Source organism: Podarcis erhardii (assembly GCF_964252035.2).
Source record: "Podarcis erhardii genome assembly, chromosome: 7".
Taxonomy (NCBI): Eukaryota; Metazoa; Chordata; class Lepidosauria; order Squamata; family Lacertidae; genus Podarcis; species Podarcis erhardii.
Genome location: NC_138511.1, coordinates 67,488,811 through 67,509,309, shown reverse-complemented (window position 1 = coordinate 67,509,309; position 20,499 = coordinate 67,488,811). Strand labels below are relative to the sequence as shown.

The window sequence follows — 20,499 nt, the reverse complement described above, 5'->3', positions numbered from 1 at the left end:
AAAATAACATGTAACTTAAAAAAACACACACACAAAAAGATTTATTGGAAGCTGAAATATGTCACCTAAAATCACCCAGTATTTCTTGTCTCAAAGATTTCCCATAGCTTAATTCAACAAAGCACTGGTTGGTATAGCTTGCTGGTGCCACCTAGCAGCTGATCAAGGCACTTCATGTAACCCATGTCCTCAAATTCAGTTATTTCCTGCTAGTGGGTCAGGACCACGTGGGTCACACCTAAGATGGATCTCACCAGTGGCAGGGGGAAAGGTGGCAGTACCAATTCTAAACCACTCACACCCCAAAAGAATAAAATTTGCAAGATGCTGAGGAAATGCTATAGTTTATTTGCAAAAGCATTCCAGTGGTCTAGTTGTGATGGTTTGCCCCTTGTTTCTGGAATAATAAGTTCCTTTGACTGGGGAAAAGGATCTCCACATACCAAAGCTAAGAAATAGCAATTCAGGGCCAGATTTTTTGCTACCTGTGAAACAGCAACTGGTGCCCCACGCCAAGCACCAAGGCCTGTCAAGTTATTCAGCACCTGAATATGAAAATCCAGCAAGCACCTCTCCTCTCCCTGGTAGCAAAAGTGCAAAATAACAAACCTTTGCTGCCCTTTGAAAATCAGCTTCCCAATGAGACTGCCTCACTCTGTCTAATCGTAGGATCAGCCTATCTGATAAAGTTGTCATACTCAAAATCCGTTAGATATACCAACAGAAAGTGGGAAGGCTTTTGCAGATAAACTGTAACTTTTCCACACTAGTAGCTTTTTTAAAAAGTTGTAGAAGAAGAATGTGGTGGCGGCAACTGGGGGACGAGCGGGGTGAGAATATGTCTGCATAACAATTTTTAAAATACTAGATCTTTACAGTCATATCTCCCTTCTCTCCCACACCCATAATTCTGGAAACTAACTGTAACTTGCGTTCAAGAATTTTGACAGGCCTCTAACTACTATCCTGCACATGTAACCCCTATTGCCGTCAGGCAAGCACCTTCACTGTTCTCTTTTTGGACCCTGCTAAGAGCATTTTTGTTTAGACGAGTCTAATCAGATACGTGGAATGTCAATGTCTGCTTTAATGTATTTTTAGTTTATTGCTGGTTTTATTTTGTTAATTCTTTAAATTGTTGCTTTTAACTGTTTTTACTGACAGTGTTATTGTTTTGTACTCTTGGTAAAAAAATTAAAGAAGCTCAAAGCAGTTTCCAATGAAGCAGCACATACATTTTATGAAACAAAATGAAATAAATAAATACCGTATTTTTCGCACCATAACACTCACTTTTTTCCTCCTAGAAAGTAAGGGGAAATGTCTGTGCGTGTTATGGAGCGAATGCCTACGGATGGCGGGGGGATCTGCTGCAGTCGTGAGCAGAGGATCCATGGTTCCCCTTCCTTCCCTCCTCCCTGGCTCGCTTTGAAACAGCAAAGCGGGAGAACAGCCGCTGAGTGGGGAGGAGAGAGGGACAGAGAGCCTGCTTGCTTTAAAGGAGCAAAGCGGAGAGGAGAGGAGCCGCTTACATGAGTCCGGAGCTGTTTTTTCAGCGAGCCGGGGAGGAGGGAGAGAACACCTCGCTAAATAGCAGCAAAGTTTTTCGCAATCAGGCTCTCTGCCCCTTCTCCTCCCCACTCAGCTGGCTAAATAGTAGCAAAGTTTTTCAGCTAGCCGGGAGGAGGGAGAGAAGCAGAGCCTTTAAAGGAGCAAAGCGGGAGAGGAGAGGAGCCTTCTCCTCTTATACCCCTCTTCTGCATTATTAACAGCATCCTTCTCCACCCACCCCACACGTGCTCCTTGTCCCTTGAGTGCTTTTCCTTCCCTCCCCACTTAAAACGTGGTTACAAAGCACGGATCCACATGGATCCTGAGGTTTTTTTGCACTGGGTCACCCCAAATTCACCATCAGATCACATAGCATTTCCATGGCTACAGCTTGCACCAAAAAAATCACGCACCCACTGTTGCCTGGGGCCGCAGTGGTGCAAAAACATGGTTACAAAGCATGGATCCACATGGATCCTAAGGATTTTTGCATTGGGCTACCCCAACCTCACTGTCAGATCACATGTCTGTGGCCACAGCATGAACCACAAAAATCATACATCCACTGTTTCGTTTAGAATATTTTTTTTCTTGTTTTCCTCCTCTAAAAACTATGTGCATGTTATGGTCGGGTGCGTGTTATCGTGCGAAAAATACGGTACAACTCCCAGATCCTTTGGGGAAGGGCCAACAGTTAAACCAGTATGTGCGAAGCGTAAATACTAGAAAAACCCCAAGAGAAGAAAGAGAGGAACATGTATGTTAAATATGGAACTTAGTTTTGATTTGTTTTAGGTTGGGATTAATGAGTCCCAGCCTGAAAAGGCTGAGGGATGATACTCTAATGCAGGCATCGGCAAACTTAGCCCTCCAGATGTTTTGGGACTACAACTCCCATTATCCCTAGCTGACAGGCCCAGGGATGATGGGAGTTGTAGTCCCAAAACATCTGGAGGGCCGAGTTTGCCTATGCCTGCTCTAATGGCATGCTGTGTAGCATTGGTTCTCTCTCTCTCTCTCTCTCTCTGTGTGTGTGTGTGTGTCTCTCTCTCACACACACCCCAGTTCAATTGCTAAATAACATTCCTGCACAGTCAGTAAGCTGTATTTTAGCCTTGCTGCAATTCCCTTTTTGATAGTTATAGTGCAATATCTGGCCTTTATTATACAGATGGGAAGTTTGCATCCACCCCACCTTTTTAACTAGTTAAATGTGTGCTGCAGCACAGGAAAGGAAGCACATACATCTTTCCAGGGTTTGTTTAACTTCAGACCATGATATCCTCTCCTCCAAAACGTTTAATGAGCTGCATCCCTCATCGCTGCCCGTGTCATGCTAAAACAATACCCATGAGCTCTGTGTGTGCTGCCACTACAGTCACATTTGTCCTAGGTGCAAAATACTGCAGATGAAAGGGATGGAGCGTGGAGGGAGGTTGGCAAGGAGAGATCACTTCATCACCAGGTTGTGCTTCTGTTGCAGAGATCAGGTGTGCCCTGTAGATGAGGCAAAATCCATACTTTTTGTTTTCCTCTCTCCTTCAAATAGTTCTTGGATCATCTTTTGACTGGGATTGAGGACATTTGTGGCCACTATGGCCATCACCACTGGAAGGACAAGTAAGTGCTACTGAGCTAGGGGAGAAAAAGGTTGCTTACAATTATTATTGTCTACTATTGTAACTGGATTTTTGTAATAATCACGTTTGGGAATACTTTTGTTTCGGTTTTCTAAGATGCCACATTAACATTGGGGGGGGGGGCTTAATCTCAGGGACTCTGAGCAAGTTACATGGTGCTATTTTTTATGAGCTAAACCCCAGGCTGGCTAACCTGTGCCGCTACACCACACACCCCATGTCGTTTGACTTGAACACCCATCGCCCCCAACATGGCCAGTTGCCAGGAAATGATAGGAGCTGCTGTCCAAAATCTTCAGGGTGGGCGATGCTTATTGTTGCTTTACATTGTTGTTGTCTTTCTCATCCCCTTGCAAAGGCTGAATCGCTTCAACAAGAAATATGTGAAGAAGTGCCTAATTGCTGGGGAGAGGTCGAAGGAGCCCCAGCTGATTGCCTTCTATCACAAGATGGAGATGAAGCAAGCCATTGAGCTGGTGGAGAGTGGGGGAATGGGCAAGATCCCCTCTGCCGTCTCCACTGTCTCCATGCAGTAAGTATCATGGAGAGCAAGGGAGGTGGGGCTGTTTTATTCATTAAAGGGGGAAAGGCTTACTCTGATTGGAGGAAACACAGTGCTTTTGAGTGTTCAAACCACTTAACATATACAGTTGTACCTCGGAAGTCAAATGGAATCTGTTCTGGAAGTCTGTTTGACATCCAAAATGTTCAAAAACCAAGGTGAGGCTTCTGATTGGCTGCAGGCAGCTCCTGCAGCCAATTGGAAGCCATAGAAGCTGCATCGGATGTTCGGGTTCCAAAGAATGTTTGCAAACCGGAACACTCACTTCCGGTTTTGCGGCGTTCAGGAGCCAAAACATTAAACTCGCAGGGTGTTCAACTTCCGAGGTACGACTATGCTACTTTGCTAACCCTTTAAAAAATCCTGCTGTAAAAAAACCCTGGTATTACTGGCCTATACACTAATTCTGTTAGCATAAGGATTTCTGCTTGCACAACAAAACTTTCCCCACCTCATAGGAAGCTGCCTTATACTGAGTCAGACCATTGGCCCATCCTGCTCAATATTGTCTACACTGACTGGCAGCAGCTCTTCAGGGTTTCAGGCAGGGTTCTCTCCCAGTCCTATCTTCTGCATGGACCCCCTGCATGCAGAGCATGTGCTCTAATTCTATAAGCTTTATAGCAGGCACCCCCAACCTTCGGCCCCCCAGATGTTTTGGACTACAATTCCCATCATCCCTGACCACTGTTCCTGTTAGCCAGGGATCATGGGAGTTGTGGGCCAAAACATCTGGAGGGCCGCAGGTTGGGGATGCCTGCTTTATAGTGATGAATAAATTGTGATTAATAATAGAGCATTTTGATTTTCTCTTGTAGGTCAAACCTTTGAAGCTTTTTAACCTTCTCTTAATCTTTCAGAAATATCAATCCAAAAACTTTGCCTGTGGAACGCATCCTGCCAGCTCTGTCGAAGGACAAAGAGGAGGAAATCCGAAAGATCTTGCGCACCAACTTGCAAAAAACCAGGCAGAGGGTAAGAAAGAGGACCCCGTTAGCATCTTTGGTCTGGAAAACTGTGGTAGGTCAGAGCTATTTCCAGTGCACCTTCTTCCAGGGGCCCCCACTCACTATCCCTCCGATTCTCGCAGTCCATCAAAAATATTTACAGGCCAGACCCGCATTTACAGCCAGCTGGCAACCCAAGCAAACTGGCGAAGCAAACAAAAATTTGCTTTGTTACTTGGCCAGATACATTGATGAATGTGATAAATCTGCAGCTTGGTTCAACAATTTGACGTAATAAACAAGGCAATAAATGAACATCACTCTGAGGGTAGAAAGGCCTTTGTCTGGCTTAAAGGTAGGGGCAGCAAATTGACCAGTCTGCTAAAAGATGGGCAGTGATGGGACTGCAAGCTGAGGATGGAACCTGTAGTCATCAGGCAGATGAGCATGTGTGCCTGGAGCAATGATACACTCGACTGGGGGGAGCGGTAAGGCTTGCACAGCAGAAACAGATGCCATATGGGGCTCCTGATCTGTGCACCTCCAGGGGCCTAGCAGAAATGAGCCGTGAGGAGGGGCCTCTTTGAGGACACACCTGTTGCATCTTCCTGTGCCCACCTATGCCCAACCTTATGAAGGTAGACAAGGCATTTGAGAAAGGGGGAAGTCTGAAGGAACAGCTGCTGCCACCTGTCTGCTAAGAGGGGCATTGCAAAGCCTTCAGCATGTTGGGTCTGTAAGAGAAGATAAATGTTCACTCTTGCAAGTGAGATGACAGCACCCCCAGATTTTGTGGGCAAAGAGGATCCCAGATCATCGACATCTGAAACCTAGGGGATGATCCTATTCAAACAAAACAATAGTGATTCAAACAGTGGGGAATTGTCAAAATCAAAGTTGGTGAACCCCTATGCGTTAGCAACAATGGCTAAACAAAAGATTATTTTCTCTGTACAGTAAAAACAATTAGTAGTTTGAATGAATGAAAGCAAAACAAAAATTTGTCCAGCTGTTTTATTCGCTTTTAGTTGCTTTGTGTTGGTGGCATTGTCTTGCATTGAAGAGATGGGCTAGAGCTCTATCTACAGTTTGCGAAAAAGTCACAAATTGGGGAAAGAGAGAAAGCTGTGAAACTGGCACAGTGGGGAAACTCTCTTTAGTTAAGATAATCATTAGGTTATTATGTTTGTCCACTTTTTCCCAGTTGCCTATAACGCTGGGACGCTTTTGTCTGACCCCCTGCCTGAAATTCTTCAGGCATGTTGGCTGAATATCTGCAGATTTTATACTGTTTGGATGGAAAAGACTAATGTTACAGCAACAGAAATCTAGCTGGGTTTTCCATTGCAATCGATTGGGAGATAGACACATTTTTACTGAGCAAGTCATGGTCAAAGAGTTCGTTTCTCATAATCTCAGAGGAAGAGTGGCTTAGCTCAAAACTTGCTGGAATTTGGGCACCTCTGGTTAAAGTCGATAGCCTCTGTTTGAATAACTGTTGTCATTTTACAGGTACTAGTTGTATTTCCCACCCCACACATCTGCCGTAGAAACCACACTGTCTTCACACAAATGGCAACCGGGAGGGTGGGGGGGCTCTCTCTATGTGTATATGTAACCTCTTTTGAGTTCTGTTCTAGTTGCGGTCATATAATCGACACACCTTGGTGGCCGACCCTTACGAAGAAGCCTGGAACCAGATGTTGCTGAGGAGGCAGAAGGCTCGACAGCTGGAACAGAAGGTACCATGGATGGAAGGAAGGCTGTAATGGTGGAGAGTTTGGGGTGGAGGTTCAAAGTGCGAGCTTCTCTTCAGTGGCTTCCAGATACCAGTTGCTGGAAACCAAAGGAGGGGGGAAATCCTGTTCTCAAGGGTTTCCCAGGGGCATCTGTTTGGCCACTGTGAGAACAGAATGCTGGACTAGATTGGCCATTGATCTGATCCAGCAGGTTCTTCTTAAGTTCATCTTGAAGAGAGGAAGATAAGAGGGGAGACGTCATTGGAGTCTCTGAGGTGAAGAGCCCTTTAATTAATGGCTGCTGTGTTTCTGATTCCAGATAAACAACTACCTGACGGTGCCGACACACAAAATTGATTCGCCCACCATGTCAAGGGCGCGCATTGGCTCAGGTGAGGGGAGGAGGCTGTGGCAATTTCTGGAAATTAGAAATCTGCAACCGGGGCATGGTGGACCATTTGGGAAGGAAGCTTCAAGGCACTGCTGCTGTGTTAGCATTCAGTTACCCCACTAACTTCATGCCCCACAAGTTTCGCTTTAATGGCCCTGCTTGCAGGCTGTCCATAGCACACGGTGAGAACAAGATGCTGGACTAAATGGGTGTGTGGCCTGATCCAGTATGACTGTTCTTATGGTGCAACTCCAATAGTCCTGGCCCATCTGCAGGAGGTACCAAAGGAACTCTGGTGTATGTGTGTGTGTTTAATGCAGGGTTGGAGAACCTGTGGAACTTCACAGGTTGCCAGAGTACACATCCCACTATCCCAGACCATTGGCCATGCTGGCTTAGGCTGGTGGAAGTTGGAGCCTGACACCAACGGGAGGCCACAGGTTCCCCATCCCAGGCTAAATGCATTTTGGAGCAAAGGGAGGCTGCTACCTTTGGGAACAAAGCAATTTGTATTTTGCAGAGAGAGGGAGAGAAACCTGAGGATCTTGGAATGCGGAATTCTGCACTGAGCATTGGATTCTTTCCTTGTGAGAGGCTTGCAGGGCAGACACGGTCCCAGCAGCTGCTCGCCCACTTAGGGTGGAGCTGCAGCAATAGCCTTTCGCAAGTGCCTTCGCTACGGCTTTGGGTTCCAGAAATTCCCAGGTTCAATCCCTGGCATCTCCAGGTGGAGCTAGGAAAGACTCCTCCCAAAGAGCTGCTGCCTTTCAGAGCAGGCAGTATTGAGCGAAATAGACCAATATTCCAACATGGTATAAAGCAGCCTCCAAGGTTCCTGTGCCATAAGGCTCCAAGGTGGCTGAAGATCTTCCAAAAGATGCAGAGTGGCACATGCTGCCAGTAGGCAGGAGGAGCAGGGAAAGGGATGCGCTGAGCGATGGAGAGCAGAGAGAGCCAGCAGACTCTTTGAGGGTGAAGCAAAAAATCTTCAGGGTCCCTAACCCCAGTTGGATCTGGGTGAATGTTTTCTCCTGATCCCCAGCCTCCTTCTGCTAGACCCTCAGATCAAAGGAGAACCTGCCCACCAGGTCTCCGCAAGAGGTACCTAACGGATCTCTGCGAAGGATTGATCTCCTCTCTTGTGCCTTTCTTCTTTCTTTATCAGACCCCTGCCTATAAATAAGACTGGTGCTTCTCCTTCTCAGCAGGTAACGGAACCAAACCCAGCCATCCCTGCTGTGATCTATACAAGCCTGTCTCTCCCCCCCCCCCCCGAAACCAAGAATGAAACCCAGCAGTTTCCTCTACTTGGTTGGACCCCCATTCTTACCTCTCTGCCCCTGTCACCCATCACTTCGTGGACACTGTGAAGTTGTTTGTCCTCCTGTATTAGTCATATTCTGCAACTCCCTGGCGGTGTCCTGAGAGACTCAAGAGTCTGCATTTCAGACAACTGCCAGGTTTGCACAAAAAATGAATGTAAATGCTCCAGGGGGCTACTGTGCTCATGCCCTACTTCTTGGCTTCCCACAGACATCTGGTTGGCTACTGTAAGTACCAAATGCTGGACTAGATGGGCCTTGGGGCTCATCCACCAGGACTCTACTTATGTTCCAGCTTTACCCATCCACAAAGTGGCGGTTGCAGCTCTTGATTGACTTGCTCACTGCTCCAGTCTTGGCTCTTAACTGGCTTCATTTAGGAATAGAGTGTAAAATATAGGGACATTTTGCAGTCTTGTGGGGGCATATTTTTGACGGTGAAGAAATACCTGAAAACTTTTTTTGGAGGAGGGATTTAAATACATGCAATACTTTCTTATCAAACCTCAATTATTTTCCTACTTTAACAGGCTGAGATGTGGCATTTATAACTTAGCATGTAATATTTGGCATATTTATTAAATTTACAGAGCAATCTTTTATGTATTAACCCAAAAGTAAGATGCACTCTTTAGAGGTGCTTTCATCCCAAGAAACCACATACAGGGTTGCAGCCCCCAAAGTGTGCATACTTTGAATATACATGTCACTGTCATTTGAAGGGAGATATGAAAATGTGCTGGTCAAGGGAGGTGCCAGTCAAAAGGACAGCAGATTTGGGATACTTGCTTCTAGTATATCTAAGCTTAAAACAGGTTGCCGGAAGAAACCAAGCAGCAATTCACAAGCAACGAAGGTGCTCCTAGATGCAGAAATTTATCTAGGATTTGAGTGTTGTATATGTTTATAGTGTACATATGAATTATTGTTCTCTAATGCTCTTGATTGAGGGGACATGAACATATTCATACTACTCATTTTAAGTGAGTAAAACCTTGTATTAAAAAGTCTTTTTTTCCAAAGGACAAAATATTGAATAGGAGTTTTTTCAGTGTTCCTCCAAATTTTCCTGGTACATAGAAGGGTTAGATATTCAATCAAATATACAGGGGAGAAAACTCCCTCAGAATTACATAGCCAATCACAATAAGTGCTACCTCAGCAAAGACCATCCCACTCTGATTGGATGCTAAGCAACAGCTCCAGCCCCTCTTGGTTAGCTGGCTTCTTGGCAACAGAATTAACCCTTAAGTTACAACAGAATGATCCCTGCTGTTGACCTCCAACATGATCTTTCCTTTCCCTCTCCAGACCCTCTAGCTTATGACCCCAAGCCGGACTCTGAGAACCTCCCTATCATCACCATTGACCCTGCGTCCCCGCAGTCTCCAGAATCTGTTGACTTGGTGAACGAGGCGCTGAAGGGAATGAGCCGCCTCCCACCATCCCCAGAGGAAGACGAGGATGAGCAGGGGCTGGTAATGCGGGCCAAAGAACCTTCCTCTCCAGGCACAGATGACGTCTTCACCCCTGGAACTGGCGACAGCCCCAGTAACCAGCGGATAATGCGATGCTTGAGTGACCCTGGGCCTAGGCCCGATCCTGACGAGGGGGAACCCTTCATCCCCAAAGGCCAGTGAGCTCCTCCCCATGCACTTCTAGACCTGACCAGTAGGGGGAGCTTCCTGCAAACACACACATACCTTGGGCTTTTCTCAGTTGCTTTCTCCTCTTCCTCTCTCTCTCTCCCTCTTCCTCTCTCTCTCCCCCCACCCTCTCTCTCTCTTTGTGCTCTTCATTTTGGAAGCTTTACTAGGAGGTGAGAAATAATAACCCAGATGGAATGCACATCTTATGCCAGCTTGGCTGTTTTGCTAAGGAAAGCGGCAGGCATAGTGGGTGACCAAAATCCCTTGTCCTGAAAAATGCCAGAGCCCTGCTCATCCCCTTTTCTGCATTAAGAGGAGCATCCCTTCCTCTGGGATGGGTAAGGTGGCATGCTTTGCCCCACTGCTACCTTTCCCCTTAGCGCCAAGAGACTGCTTTTGCTTAGGCACCTAAAACCTCTTGTTCATTTGCACTTTAGAGAGCCCTCTCTTTTCTCCTTCTTGCTTTGTTGCTGCTCTGATTTTCCTTTCCAAACACACTGGAGAAGACGAGGAAGTGCATCTTGTATCAGGTATAGCACAGTCTGGGGCGGGGTGGCGTGCTGTGTCACCCCAAGCCGGTCCCCGGCATTCCTGTGGGCCAATGGTGAAGCTGGAACTCTGTGGGATTCGAGTATGGCTTTAAATCACCAGCTGCACTTCTCTTCATTTTTTTCTGTATATTTTGCTTGTCGTCTTCTAGAGATGGCGTTGGCAGTAGCTTCTCTGCTAAAGAGGACTCTTGAAAGAAAACACTGAGCCAGGCGTGCTTTAAACCAGGCGTGATTTTTTAAATTTTATTTTAGAGCACTTCTGGCTTGGAAGGAGTGTGCCATTTTTCTGACACCAGTTTTCTGCACCAGGTGGTTGGTTGGGTTAACAAAGCATTCCAATCATAAAGAGTTTGTGGATTTCTTTTAAAATCCCATGAAGCCATAAGAAAATTATTCTAGCCTTTTGGACGTTCCAAATTTCAGAGTCACCTGGTTTCTTTTTGTTTCACAAGTCTGTTAAGTGTAACTAAGCTGTTTGCTCCTAGAACCTGAGCGGTAAGTGAGCTCCGACAGCAGGGACTGATCACATGCCGTCACCTGTCTAAAATTCTCCAGCATACCTTCCCCTCTTTTCCTGGAGTTACCCACTTTCTCATCTTATAATCCAAATTACCTTTTAAAAACACACACACAAAGAGCATTTTGTTGACCAAAGATGAATACATGGCTGTACATATATAATTGCTGGTTTATTTTAACCTTAAAAAAACAACGGCACAGGGTATCTGTTTCTTTAAAAGGCGTCAAATTATTCTACAAAGGGGACTTAGGGTGCCTGCGCAGAGGGCTGTTCCCCTTGTCCTTTGCCAACCTGGTGCCTTGCAGATGCTTTGGGTATGCAGTTTCCCATCAGCCACAACCAATGCAGGCTGGAGCTGATGGGAATTGTAGTCCAAAATGTCTGGAAGATATCAGATTGGCTGCTTCTGTGAAAAGCTTTAATAGCCTTTTTTTTCTGCCTATAAACTTGAGAGCATGAACTCTAATAGGTAGCTGGGTTTGGGCGTTACCTTTTAGCAATATCAGCTGCAGAGGAGCCAGCTGCTTCTCCTTCCAGAGAGAACTATCTCAACAGGGGCATCCTTTAACTGGTTTATGACCCATCGCCCTCTGACGAGCTCCTCTCAGCTCTGTTTTCCCTCATCTGCCTGCTAGACTCTGCTCTCCCTCCATCCTTCACTCTGCAGTGGGCATCCTCCTCTGATAGATGGTGCTAGGCCAGTTGTTCCCAACTTGGTGCCCTCCATATGTTTTGGACTACAGCTTTTATCACTCCTGACCATTGGCCATGCTGGCGGGGCCGATGGGAGTTGGAGTCCGCCATTTTGGAGGGCACCCACATTGGCTACCCCAGAGCTGCTCCCAGTGCCTCTTTCAGTTACCTTACTTCTGGTTTCCAAAAATCTAGCCCCTCATTATCCTAGCCTATAAAACTCATGTCTCCATCCCTGACCACCAAATTATGTATTATGGTGGAGCGCCACAACTATTCTACAACCGGGAATAAATCCAACCTTGCAAATAATAGCAAGGCTTTCATGTCTGAAAGTTCCAGGAAATCCCCTCCATCCCCCTGATGGGGGTTCACAAAGACAAAGTGTTGCCTACAGAGCAAGCAAATCACATGGCTGAGACGGTGCCTCTTCAAAGCGGCAGGTGGAGGAAGGGGCATGATTGAATGTTCTCACATGTGAAGGGGGGGGGGGAATCTGAATGCGGGTTATAATTTTTGCTCTGAGATGGTTGTTTCCAATATGCTGGGTATTTATAGATAGGTGGGTATATGGGAGTCTTTCAGCTGCACCCCTGCCCTGCATTCTCAAATGACGAGCTTCATCAAAGAGTGCTCTGCTCACTTTGTAGAGTTGGCCTTTAGCCAAAGATGGCTTTCCTGTGAAGGCATTGCAGGGATTCCCCATTGCTTACCCCCAAAGAAAAAGAAAGGAATTCAGTGAGGTTGCTTTCCACTCTATACCAGGGGGTTTGGGACCCTATGGCCCTCCACAGGTTGCTTGACTACAGCTCCCATCAACATCTGCCAACATGCCCAACAGCCTGGGATGATGGGAATTGTAGTCTAATATCTGGAGGACAAGAGGGCAGCCTTTCTGGCTCCCTCCAGATATTTGTGTCTTCGTCTCCCACAGGGCTTGTGGGATGTCTGGAGGGCACCAGGTTTGGGGGGTGGGGGCAATCCTGTGTGTTAGGTTCCTCCCTCACTGAAGTGATCTATATCTGCCCAGTCTGAGCTAATTGTGTTTTGTCCCCCCCCCCCCTTTTCTGAGGATGGGTGTGTTGGTGGTGGTGATAAGACTAAGGTAGAGAGTAGAATGAGTTTCTGCACTTTAGACACCAGTTCTGGATATTGCAATTCTGTTATCAAATCTTCTTTCAAGAAGTGTGCCCTTTACAGAGCCATGCTGGTGCCTCCTGTTCCCCCCCTTCCAGTAGTTCTTAGTTCCTCACCCCCATCCCACCCCATCCTGAAGGGGGCATTTTAATTTTCTGCCCCCTGTGCTGTGCCTTTTTAGCCATACAGTGTCTGCCTGCGCAAAAATAAAATAAAAATGGTGTTGTGATTTGCCGCTCGCTCTGTCTGGTGCATCCTGGCTCCAGCCAGGACGGCTAGACTAGGCCTGTTAATAGCTCTCTGTGCAAACCTGTCCATCTTTTCTCCCACCCAAATAGCAACACCCTCTCCTTTCTCCAGCATGCTCCCCCCCACAACAAACACACAAGAGGGGAAGAGCTGCAAGCGGCACAGGTAAGAGGGGGGAAGAGCGGCAGAAGGGGGCTCATCCGTCTCGCCCCCACTCCCACCACACGGCTCTGTACTCTCGACCTAACCTGGGCCTTGACATAGCGCTCTGCTTCAGGCTGAGCAGAGATCAGTAGACCGCAGTAGCCTGTATGTGCTTTCATGTACAAATGTTCTCTCTCCAGCAGGAGCTGATAAAGCAATGAAAAAACAACTATTGTATATAAAAAAAAGAAGTGTAAAGAGAGTCTTTTTACATAAATATTCTAATAAATGAATGTTTTAATTTTTAGTGGCCTGTACTGATTTCTCCCTACCACTATCTTATGTGCTCTGTTTTGTTTTTTAAACATCACACACACACACACACACACACACACACACTGATAGGAAAGGTTAGCTATTTTTTGATGATTTTTTGGAGACTTGGAGCACATCATCACCATACATTTAAAGCACTCTTAGGCCACTTTTAACAGTCATTAACTTTTAACCCCCAAATAATCCTGAGAACTGCAGTTTGTTGGGGTGCTAGGAGTTGTTGGCAGACCCCTGTTCCCCACACAGAACTATAATTCCCATAGCCCCCTAGAAAGGGGGATCGGTTGTTAAACCTCGTTGGGAATTGTCGCTCTGTGAGAGGAACAGAGGTCTCCTAACAACTCTCAGCATGCTTAACAACTGACATCTCCCATGATTCTTTGGGGGAAAGCCATGGCTGTTTAAAGTAGTGTAATAGTGCTTTAAATGGAGGCAGAAACTCTCTCCTTACTCTGAAAAGGTCGATCCATGAAGGAGAGGGTCACTTGTGCTGTTTGGCCACTGGACACCGACCTTTGCATGTTGCGCCAAAGTGAGAATGGCCCCCTGGGAGCAGGGCTTGGCAGGAGCAGGGAGGCAATGAAGGGAGAGGCAAATTAGCAAGAGCGGTAGGGCTTGAGTGCTTCAAACAGCCACATCGCTGTCCAAAGAAAAGGAAGGAAGGAATGGGAGAGGGGGGAGGAAGAGATGATGATGATGATGATAATTTTTTATTTATACCCCACCCTTCCCGGTTCAGAAAACTGGGCTCAGGACGGCTAACAACAAATTTAAAACACTTACCGGTAATTGTGATACAACAACAACAAAAAAAACCAGCATAAAATACAGTATAAAAGCGTGAATAACAAATTCAAAGTTCTCCCCCCCCCCAATGTCTCAACAAATGAAACTGATTTGTAAAAATGTTACATGGAAAAAAATATGAGAGACATTACACATACTTCTGTAAAACAAGAAAATCTTTAATAATTTTTTTAAAAAAGAAGTAAAAAAACAAATTCAAAGTTCAAAAATCAATTTAGGGGAAAATCCATCCAATAAACATTAGATGATCACCAGGGCCAGCTGGCTAAATTAGTCTTATTTGGGCCAGCAAGGAGGCCAGGGGAGAATTAGCTGTGGGATCCCAGAGCGGGTAACCTTAATAAAAACGGGAGGGGGAGGGAAGGAAGGGGAATAAAAGATCAGGCTAAATTCAAATTGAAAGCCAGGCGGAATAGATGATGATGGTGATGCAAGTGAAAGAGAAGTCCCACCTGCATTGTCATGCCACCTCGATCAGCGATGGCTTCTCCTCAAAAATCCTGGGAACTGTAGATTTGTTAACCGTGTAGCTGCAACACGCTTAGGGAAAGTGCCACAAATCACTGGACCACTAGGGGGCAACCATCCTCCTCCAAATGTTACCCCAGCAAGTGATATTTAAGAAGAGTGTTGTTTAATCAGACAAAAGGCCCAGCATCCTGTTTTCCACAGTGGCCAACCAGATACCTATGGGAAGCCCACAAGCAACAGCACCTTTCTCACTGCTGTTCCCCAGTAACTGGTAATTCTGAGGCATTTGACCCTGCAAGTTACATGTACTCGCCTTGCCTAGTCGTTATTGGTAGCCTTGTGCTCCATGATTTTGTCTAGTGGTAGTGTAGACAATCCATCTTTAGCTCTTTGTTTCTGGTATATGAGATGACTGCAATTTCCATACATTCAGAATATAAGAAGTGATCAGCAAAGCTCCATTTCTTACTCAAGACATTAAGCTTTCCCAGGAAAATAAGCTGAACAGGTTGAGGCACTTCTGGATGAAATTAATGATCTGGATCCATTTCAGACTGGTTCCAGGCCAAGTTTCGGGACCAAGAATGCTTTGGTTGGCCCTGGCAAAGGAACTATGCCAGGGGAGGGGGCAAGCTGTGTTGGCACGCCCAACTCTCAGTGCCTTTTGCTAGCATCAACTGTGGAGCATGACTCGGGGGATTAAAGAAAACAGGCTGTAGTGCCCCGGACTGCTTCTAACTTTGCCAGGTTATTCCGTAAAATGTTTCTGCAATATTAATCTTCTGTTTGGAAGTGTGTGTTTTGACGGGGTAGCTCAGGAAGCAACAGGTGGATGGGAAGCAGTGGCTGAGACTGGAATTGCATAAGGCAATTCTCAAAATTGTTGGGAAATTCTGGGTTCTTTTTAAAATAGGAATTTATGCAGTGTATAGATATCTGAACAATGCATTGATGTTCGATCTAAAGTGGTGAAATGTCAGATTGTGTTTGCTCTGCCTTTGCTCTTTCTTCAGAGACAACAGCAAATTACTACAGAAAAACGATGGCTCCTGAACAACATTTCCCCCCACCTAATGCTCTAGATGTAGCATTTGTGGGTGCTGGTCACAATTTCCACAAACACACTCAACACAATGTCCCCGTCCAGCCTTCACTAACATGGTTGTGCAGCCCAGATATGGTTGGACTACAACTTCTATCATCCTTAACCATTGGCTGTGCTGACTGGGGCTGATGGGATCAATAGTCCAAAACATCTGGAGGACACCATGTTGGGAAAGGCACTGTGGGAGAAAAAAGAGCTCTGCTGATTTTTCTGTTGTCAGTATTACTGCTATTTTTATTATTACTTCAGCCTAAGATCACAGGGAGGGTCTGATGCTGAATTTTATATACCCCACTAAATCTCATGTTTATTTGTGTGTTTTTTTAAAAAACAACAACAATAATGGAAGATCCTCTGTAACACAATGTTACGTGTTCTAAGGGTAAAACAAAAATATAAGGTCCAGACAATCCATATTTGTGGCTGAGACAGTGGAAATCTCCATCTCTCAGGCAGAAAACCATAGAAATGACAAAATATTACAGAACAAAAATCACACTTCAGTTCAATGAAAAGAAGCTGTTTTAAAAAAAATGTAGCTAGAAACAAAAAGAAAATTAATATTTAATGAAATGGTGAAGGAGGGAAAGTGAAATGAAAAGAAGTGGTCTGTGGGCTCTTTCTGATCCTGTGTGAGAGAGCTCACAGGTGCTGTTCATGATTCCCATGTGCTCCCCATTCTGAGATCTGTGGTGACAAACTCTGAATCTGCCTTGTCCTCAAACCTGTGTTTAGGGCTGACTTTGCTGCTGTCAGCAGATGACTCACCAGTGCAGAGTGCTGTTAAGCCTTTCCAGGTTGCCGTTCAAGGGCTAAAGAACAGCTACAGACAGCAGCACATGAAAGCCAATTCAAATACGTATTAAGGAAAAACACACACCACAGTTGCCCTGGGACAGCACCACTTAGCAACGCCGGCTGGCAATTGTTTTGAATGCTTCTCTTATCTTGGAAGTGCCTTGCATGTGGAAAGCTAGCATGTCAAGGAGAAAGGTTGTGGGGAATCGAGATGTGCTAAGTTTCTACACGCAGGGAGTTTTTGGTGTAAGGGGCTATTAAAATTTGACATCCCTTGCTGCCAGGCCCAGCATTAGCATAATCCTAGGCTACAATGGTGAGGCATTGATTATTTCTCAGCACAGTGCCCTCTGGTTAGACCCCTCAATAAACCTACCTAGTGGGAACAGGAAACAGTATCTGTGTCTGGGGGCTGCCATCATTTATCGGGGAGTTGTGGGACTGGTGCAGGGCTGGTGCTACCGTTAAACAGAAAGAGGCAGCTGCCTCAGGTGGTGGATGCTGAAGGGTGTGGTACAGAGAGCTGTGTGTAGGGAGAGCTGTGTGAGAGATTCAATCTAGTTCACAATCCCTTTATGAAACAACGTGAAAACTAAAAGAGAGCCATCCTTTGATATTCACACTTCTCCAAATTTAGCAATGCAGTTCTGCAGCAAAGAAACATATACAAGAATGCACGCACCTGTTTAGAATGTGCATATATTGGTGAAAAGAACATGCAAAAATGCACTATACAGATACAGTGGTACCTTGGTTCTTGAACTTAATCCATTCCAGGAGTCCGTTCAACTCCCGAAACCGTTTGAAAACCAAAGGGAGGCTTCTGATTGGCTGTAGGAGCTTCCTGCACTCAATCGGAAGCTGCATTGGATGTTTGACTTCCGGAAAACGTTCACAAACCAGAACACTTCCGGGTTTGCGGTGTTCAGGAGCTGATTTGTTCGGAAGCCAAGCTATTCGTGTACCAAAGTACCACTGTATTGTGGAAGATGGCACACAAAAATGTGTAGATGAGAAGAAATTTGCACTAAGATACTGATGAATTTTCCTTGAGGGCTTTATAGAAAACATGCACAAACTAACATGGAGAACTTAACTTATAACTGAAATAAGTGAAATTGACAGATTAGCTCATCCTTAATGGTGGCTGTAAGCTTTCATATACTACAATCTATGTTGTTATGTGCATGATGTGTTATATAGATGTTGCCAGGGAGGGGAGGATTGTAAACAGTGAGGACAGAGGAAAATGAAATGCATAGACAACAGACAGTGATAATCACCTTATTAACAGCAGCCATTCATAAAACAGTTGCTGGAGACGATAGCATAGACATCCTGGCTTCGCTCATTAACATCTATAGTGTGATAAACTCTTTACAGAAGTTAGAACTGCAGTGTGGTCTTCTTTGAGAGAAATTTGATTACCAGTTTCTCAAAGACTAGACTCTCCCCTCACCCCATTCAGGAGCTTTGTTAAGTATAAACCCCAAAATTTGGGATTTCCTCAACTGGTGCCAAATAATTTTACTCATTTTGTGCTGTTTTGTACTGAGAACCCTGTGTATTGTACCACCCCCCAACTGAGCAATTGTTTCTCAAACTGGGGTTCATAGTTAACACCCCCAAATGCAGCATTGTCTGATTTACTCCGAACTGGTGCCAAACTTTTGCAATAGTTTTGTACTGCAAACCCCATGTTTTGTACCACTCCCCAAACTGAGTAACTGATACTCAGGCTAGGGGCCACGGGTATCCCTGCCAAACCCAGTATTGTCCAATTCACTCCAAACCGGTCCCAAACTTTGGCAAGAATTTCAAACCCTTCTGCACCACAAACCCCACTCCAAAAATGAGGAATTGATACTAAAACCTGGGATCCTACTTAATGGCACTGTAGTTGGCAGCATCGATTGACTCCATTTGCACCATTTTGGAGCACAAACCCAATGTCTTGCCTTGCCCCGTAAAAATCACAATAAGTAACACGTCAAACCTGGTCAATACCCCTGTCCTTTCGAGAAACAGAACTTGCTAGTCTATAGTTTCAAATATGGAGTGTTTTTTTCTTTAAAGTACTTTTCATTGAGTTTTTTTTATAACAGATAAAAGTCTTCTAACTAACACAGGCGTTTAGGAGGGGCTTTGTAAATTTGCCTGAATGGCACAGTCTCCCAAATTTTGGGGTTTGTACTTAATAAAGCTCCATTGGCATGCAGTGCTAGCAAGGTTTTTTCGTTTTTAAGCAACCAGAGAGAGGGGCACTGGCAAGAAGGAAATGACATTCAGTTCACTATTCAACCTAAAAAGGTGGGCCATAAAGAGCTTTGGGGCTGCCAAGTTGGGGGCAGTTCCCATTTCACCTTGGGAGCAGAGACAGACCATGCCACTCCTGCCTCTATGATATAGAGGAGGTGGGGTGCAATCCACTGGGCAATTTCTGATGGGCTCCCAGTTACTGCTGGTGGTGGAGTTTTTTTCCACAATTTCTGGACCTAGGGATAGAACCTGGGACCTTTAACACTCAAAGCTGATGCTGTACCACTGAGCCACGGACCCACAATCGCCCCCATTGAGAGGGCAGACTTTGCTTCAAGTTCGCTGCATCACAGATGTGACAGAGGCCACATCTCACAGAAGCAATGACTCTCTACATCACTCCACAGCCCCCTCCAAAATTTGCATGTCACCACTGCTGGTTACTCTAAGGGTAAAATCTAAACGACTTGCCTTGTTTTGTAATGAACACTGCCTTTCTTTTTCAGCAATTTATGGCATTCATAAGCCCGCTTAAATCGTTTCCATGCTGTTCCCAGTGCCATTTGTCTTTTTTTACTCTCAAAGTCCCCAACCTTGTTGGCCTTTGTTGGTGTTTAATCTTATTGGCTGTGGCAACCTCCGAGTTTCGCCAGCAGCATCCCATCTACAAAGCTACATCCAATACAGTGACGACGTGAGCACTTGCAAATATAATAGAACGGATCATTGCTAGCCAACCAGGCTGAAGAGCAGGGCAGGCAAGTAAGTCCAAGAGCATTAAGGGCAAAGAAGAGAAATCAAAATGGTGCTCAGAAGAAACCATTGCCAGGGGGTCAAAGCAGTGCTGTGCATCACTGAAACAATATGGATGATTGCCGAGGCGTCATTTCTAGACATTTGTTCAGCTGTGTGGAATGTGCTGATTTTGAGATTAATATCAAAATTGGAGGGCATTTCACACAACCCTTATTACTTCTGCACTGGATAGTAAATAATTTTCACAGACTTCAGCAGTGGGTATAATTGCAGTGCAATAAAGTAAATCACTGTGGAATTTAGTCGGGTGTTTGACAGCAAGTACCCTTCCAGTTCTTTTTCTTCTTCTATTATTATTATTATTATTATTATTATTATTATTATTATTATTATTATTTTATTGAAGGATAAAAAGTACATAATTACCAGTGCACAGTAAGATAATATGCAAAGAAGAAAGAAGCAACACACATGTAAAAACAAAACAGAATGGGGGAGGCACCAAAAACTTGTATACCTTTCAAAAAATTGTCATTATAGTTAACCAGACCTTAGCTTATTACTGTATTTATAAAAATGAATTCCAACTATCACTAAATTTGTCCATGGCAAGTCTACATTTGTATGCAACTTGTTCATGTGTAGTGAGTTTGTACATATCTTCCAACCAATCATGGAAGGGAGCTGCATTTAATTTTTCCAGTTCATGCACATTGTCCCTTTGTCAGATTCCAAGTGCCCTTCCAGTTCTTAATTCCTCTCCTTGCAATGTGTCCAGTTCCTCCAGTTCATTTATATCCCCTTTGCAGGGGGTGTTCCCTGTTTTGTTTTGTTTTTGTAGTCCCCGTGCCTGCTGCTTCCCTTATCTCCCT

General features: G+C 45.1%; 1 protein-coding gene across 1 annotated transcript in view; it reads left to right on the top strand.

Moving 5' to 3' along the window:
- The window catches only part of SLC9A1 (solute carrier family 9 member A1), a 69,952-nt gene extending 56,550 nt beyond the window's left edge, over positions 1-13,402 (top strand). The window contains exons 6-11 of the mRNA XM_081871499.1: positions 3,101-3,171; positions 3,550-3,723; positions 4,614-4,728; positions 6,341-6,442; positions 6,759-6,831; positions 9,464-13,402. Coding sequence (XP_081727625.1) covers positions 3,101-3,171; positions 3,550-3,723; positions 4,614-4,728; positions 6,341-6,442; positions 6,759-6,831; positions 9,464-9,792 — 864 coding nt within the window. The 3' untranslated portion in view covers positions 9,793-13,402. The remainder of the gene's footprint in view (positions 1-3,100; positions 3,172-3,549; positions 3,724-4,613; positions 4,729-6,340; positions 6,443-6,758; positions 6,832-9,463) is intronic.
- The last annotated feature ends 7,097 nt before the right edge of the window (positions 13,403-20,499 follow it).